The sequence below is a fragment of the Montipora foliosa genome, chromosome 4, assembly GCF_036669935.1.
Source record: "Montipora foliosa isolate CH-2021 chromosome 4, ASM3666993v2, whole genome shotgun sequence".
Taxonomy (NCBI): Eukaryota; Metazoa; Cnidaria; class Anthozoa; order Scleractinia; family Acroporidae; genus Montipora; species Montipora foliosa.
Genome location: NC_090872.1, coordinates 29,664,137 through 29,667,631, shown reverse-complemented (window position 1 = coordinate 29,667,631; position 3,495 = coordinate 29,664,137). Strand labels below are relative to the sequence as shown.

General features: G+C 37.3%; 1 protein-coding gene across 3 annotated transcripts in view; it reads left to right on the top strand.

The window, feature by feature from the left end:
* LOC138000563 (2'-5'-oligoadenylate synthase 1-like) overlaps positions 1 to 3,495 on the top strand; it is a 38,500-nt gene extending 35,005 nt beyond the window's left edge. For 2 of the 3 annotated variants that reach the window (XM_068847060.1, XM_068847062.1), the window contains one exon: positions 2,394 to 3,482. In XM_068847060.1, the coding sequence (XP_068703161.1) occupies positions 2,394 to 2,547 (154 nt within the window). In that variant the 3' untranslated portion in view covers positions 2,548 to 3,482. Of the gene's footprint in view, positions 1 to 2,393 lie in introns of all 3 variants that reach the window. The other variant, XM_068847059.1, reaches the window with a different exon arrangement.

The window sequence follows — 3,495 nt, the reverse complement described above, 5'->3', positions numbered from 1 at the left end:
TCAAGTTTACGCCGCATGGTCTATTTATATTTAATTAAGTTAACACAACAGAAAGATGCTTACCTTACTTTGACACGAAAATGCTTTACTATTGCCATAAAAACTATCCAGTTAAGCTCGCATATTACACAACATGATGAATTCATAAAGGCCACCTTTTCCAGCGAAATATTTTTTTGAGGCAACCCTATTTCATTATTACGTGCGTGAAGACAAGAAACTCAATCGTTTCACATTACACTCCGTGTCAAAAACGCAACTAAATAAATTTCTCACCAGTGTTCAGCATCAAACCCTTCACTGAAAACCCTTTACTTGAATTATCAAGCAAAAATGGGCAACAAGCTTTCTTTCAAATAATTTTTGATTAACAAGAATTAGTGAAATTTCCAATTGTTACCAGAGGACTGTGCATAATTGAGCACAAACAACAGATCACAGATCCAAGTCTCTGTCTTTGTTAAACCCATAAGTTTCTAGAGAATTTTCCATTTGATTTCAGTGTTGTACGAAACACCACACTTGTACAATATTAGAACTAAAGCTCACTTTGATTACGGCTCGACGGGCGACAGATTGTTGTCGAAGTCCATTACTCCTTTTAAGATTCCAGTTTTTTTTTTTTTTCAGCGCCTGTCTTGTTCAGTATCCAATTGACTTTTATTGAGCTCCGTAAGGGTATATTTTGTTTAAAGATCCACTAAAACGCCATTCGCGTTACATGACTTTCGACGCCATTGCCGGTTAAGTTAATCATTTTACTGTGTCCACCAGAGAAATCTACGCATTTCCCACTACCCTCTCGATCCTAAGAAAATACGTGCAGAAGGCTCTATGCACAAAGACACCACTTAGCAGGGGAGTGACAGGCAAGACTTTTACCGACACGGAAAAAAAAAACTAAAAAAATAAAACCAACAAATGAGACGCAGATTCCGACTGGGTTTGCCATACTGGCAACCCAGTAAAAGCCTAGTGCTGTTCTACCTTTGTCGCTTTAGTGTGCATCTTGTGGCCATCAGCTTACCCTTTTTCCTTTGATTTTGCATTTTAAGCCACATCTCACATTTAAACCATTCTTCGACATTCAGATAGTTATAAAAGACACCCACAGACACATAGTAAGTGAGACAAAAGATGGCGGAGCAAAAGTCAAGTAGTCAGATAGAGATACAATCAGCCACCCAGTCAGAAAAACAGACAGACAGAAAGGCTTACAGACAGGCAAACAAAGACAGTAAGTTAAATACTAGGCAAACAATCAGAAAAGTAGATAGTCAGTCAGTCAGTCAATCAGTTAAAAATACAGAGGTTGAGAGTCAGGGACAGTGACTGACAAATTTCATTTAACCCAGAGGTAGACAGCAAGGGCTAGACACACAGACAGCCACACATGCAGACAGTATCATCAAACATTAGACATACCGAGCAAAACGTTAATTAAAGTGGTACTATGACGAAAATCACATCTTTCCTATCTAAGCCATTTTGAAACATAAACAAGTAGTCTGCGTGAGAAGAAAAACGCTGTTTACTTTTTTCAAAGTTTTCAGAGATATTCGAGTTTTTAAAATATGCAAATTAGCCAAGTGATGACGTCATACACTCAACCAAATTTTGTTCAAATATAATAAAAAGAGATATCTCAGCCAATTTTTATCAGATATTTTTGATTTTTTGCGGTAAGATTCTTCTAAATGTTCTCCACAATATGAGCTTAACAGTTCTGTTACCTTGGCATCATACTGGGTTCCAGACCTCCCTCATATTAAAAGCTTTTCTGGCCACCTTTGGCGTTCCATTTTGATATTTGCTAACAGCACTTCATATGCATGATCCAGCAAGCATATAAATATGTTAGCTTGAGTTTGTGGCTTTGTTTTAACATTTTTCAAGCTGAAAATCACTAACATATTGAAATCAAGTTCGTGGGGACTGGAAAAGTGTGAGTTGCCATGGGAACAAAATTTTTTTATAGCCATAGGTGTGTTTCCTGTAGAACTATTAGACTACCAAGTTTCAATGGTCTGCGCCGCAAATTGGCCAAGGTAGCTCTATTTTTATACTCAATATAATATTGGGTTGATTGTATGATGTCATCACTCATCTCATTTGCATATTTTACCCATTTTTCAAACTTAAATATCTCCGGAACTAAGGAAGATATTTGCAAACGGTAAGTGGCGTTTTTGTTCTTTCATGGAATTCTATGCGATAAACTCAAAAAATCAAGGGGTAAAAATTTGATCGTAGTACCACTTTAAGCAGAAACAATGAGAGATTGCTTAAGAAACACGTTCTTATAGTAATCAGAAATAATCTTAGTAATATAAATAATGTTAGTGTCGCTTTCGGCATAATATTGGGCTGAAATACTTTGTTTTTCCACGCAGCCGACCATTTGTTCTGGACCCTGCCAACCCAACCAACAACGTATGCAGTGCTGGTGATGCCGAGGGTTGGAAAACCTTGGCAGGTGTGGCTAAAATGACACTTGAGAGGCAGCCACTGAAGGACGTCATCGTCAGAAGAAACTGGCCTAAATAGGTTCAGGACATTCATAGGTCATAAATAGGGATGAGCCAATACCGATTACCAAATACTCGATATCATTGAAACTGGTGGTTTCCTTTAACAGTATCGATACTTTTGAGAAAATGCGATCGTTTCAATCCCTTTCGATACTGCACATGTGACTGCTCACTGAATTCGAAATTTAATGCCCCTAATCAATTCTTGGTTTTCACGTGACTTCATCAAAAGTAAAAAATAAGGAATTATCAATCCTTTTGAGATTTTAGTTTAGTTAGTTATTAATAGAACAGCTGAAGACTTGTCTTTTCACAAATTTTCAGTTTGATAGGGTTTTTCGTCTTGTGATAAAGCAAAGTTGAATTTCTAAGCTTTTGCGTGACACGATATAAAAATTGCGGTCGAGAATGCTATCACGTAGGTTAAAAAAGGGACTTTATCCGCTGAGATTTTGCAATCTGAATAGTCCTTGTATGAGAATAAGTACTCACATTGATGTTTATGAGCCCTCAGAAGACGACTACTGGCTTTTTATAGCAAAAATCGATGACAAATGTCAGATATGTTTTTGTCAGCTTTCGGCCGGCATATTTGTGTCCCTGAGGGACACAAATATGGCGTCTCAATACAATGCCTTATAAATTTGAGTAATTAAAAACATTTCTTCGAATATCTCCCGCACGAAACACCGCACAGACCTGAACCTTTGTGAGACTCTTTGAATATTCATCTTCTTTTATCTCTTTGATTCTTGACTTTATTTGTTGAATGGTTTTGATGATGGTGTGACAGTGAAAACCGGCAATAGTTTTCTTGTTAGTGGTGTTGTGCTGCCCGCGAAGGAACAATCGCAGCCTTGTAACTTCGATCTTAGAGATGACATAAATGCCTGGCAAGCACAATAGTTCTGAGAGTCTGATTTCTTTTTGGTACCCACAGAAGAAATTAAAGATGAAACAATTT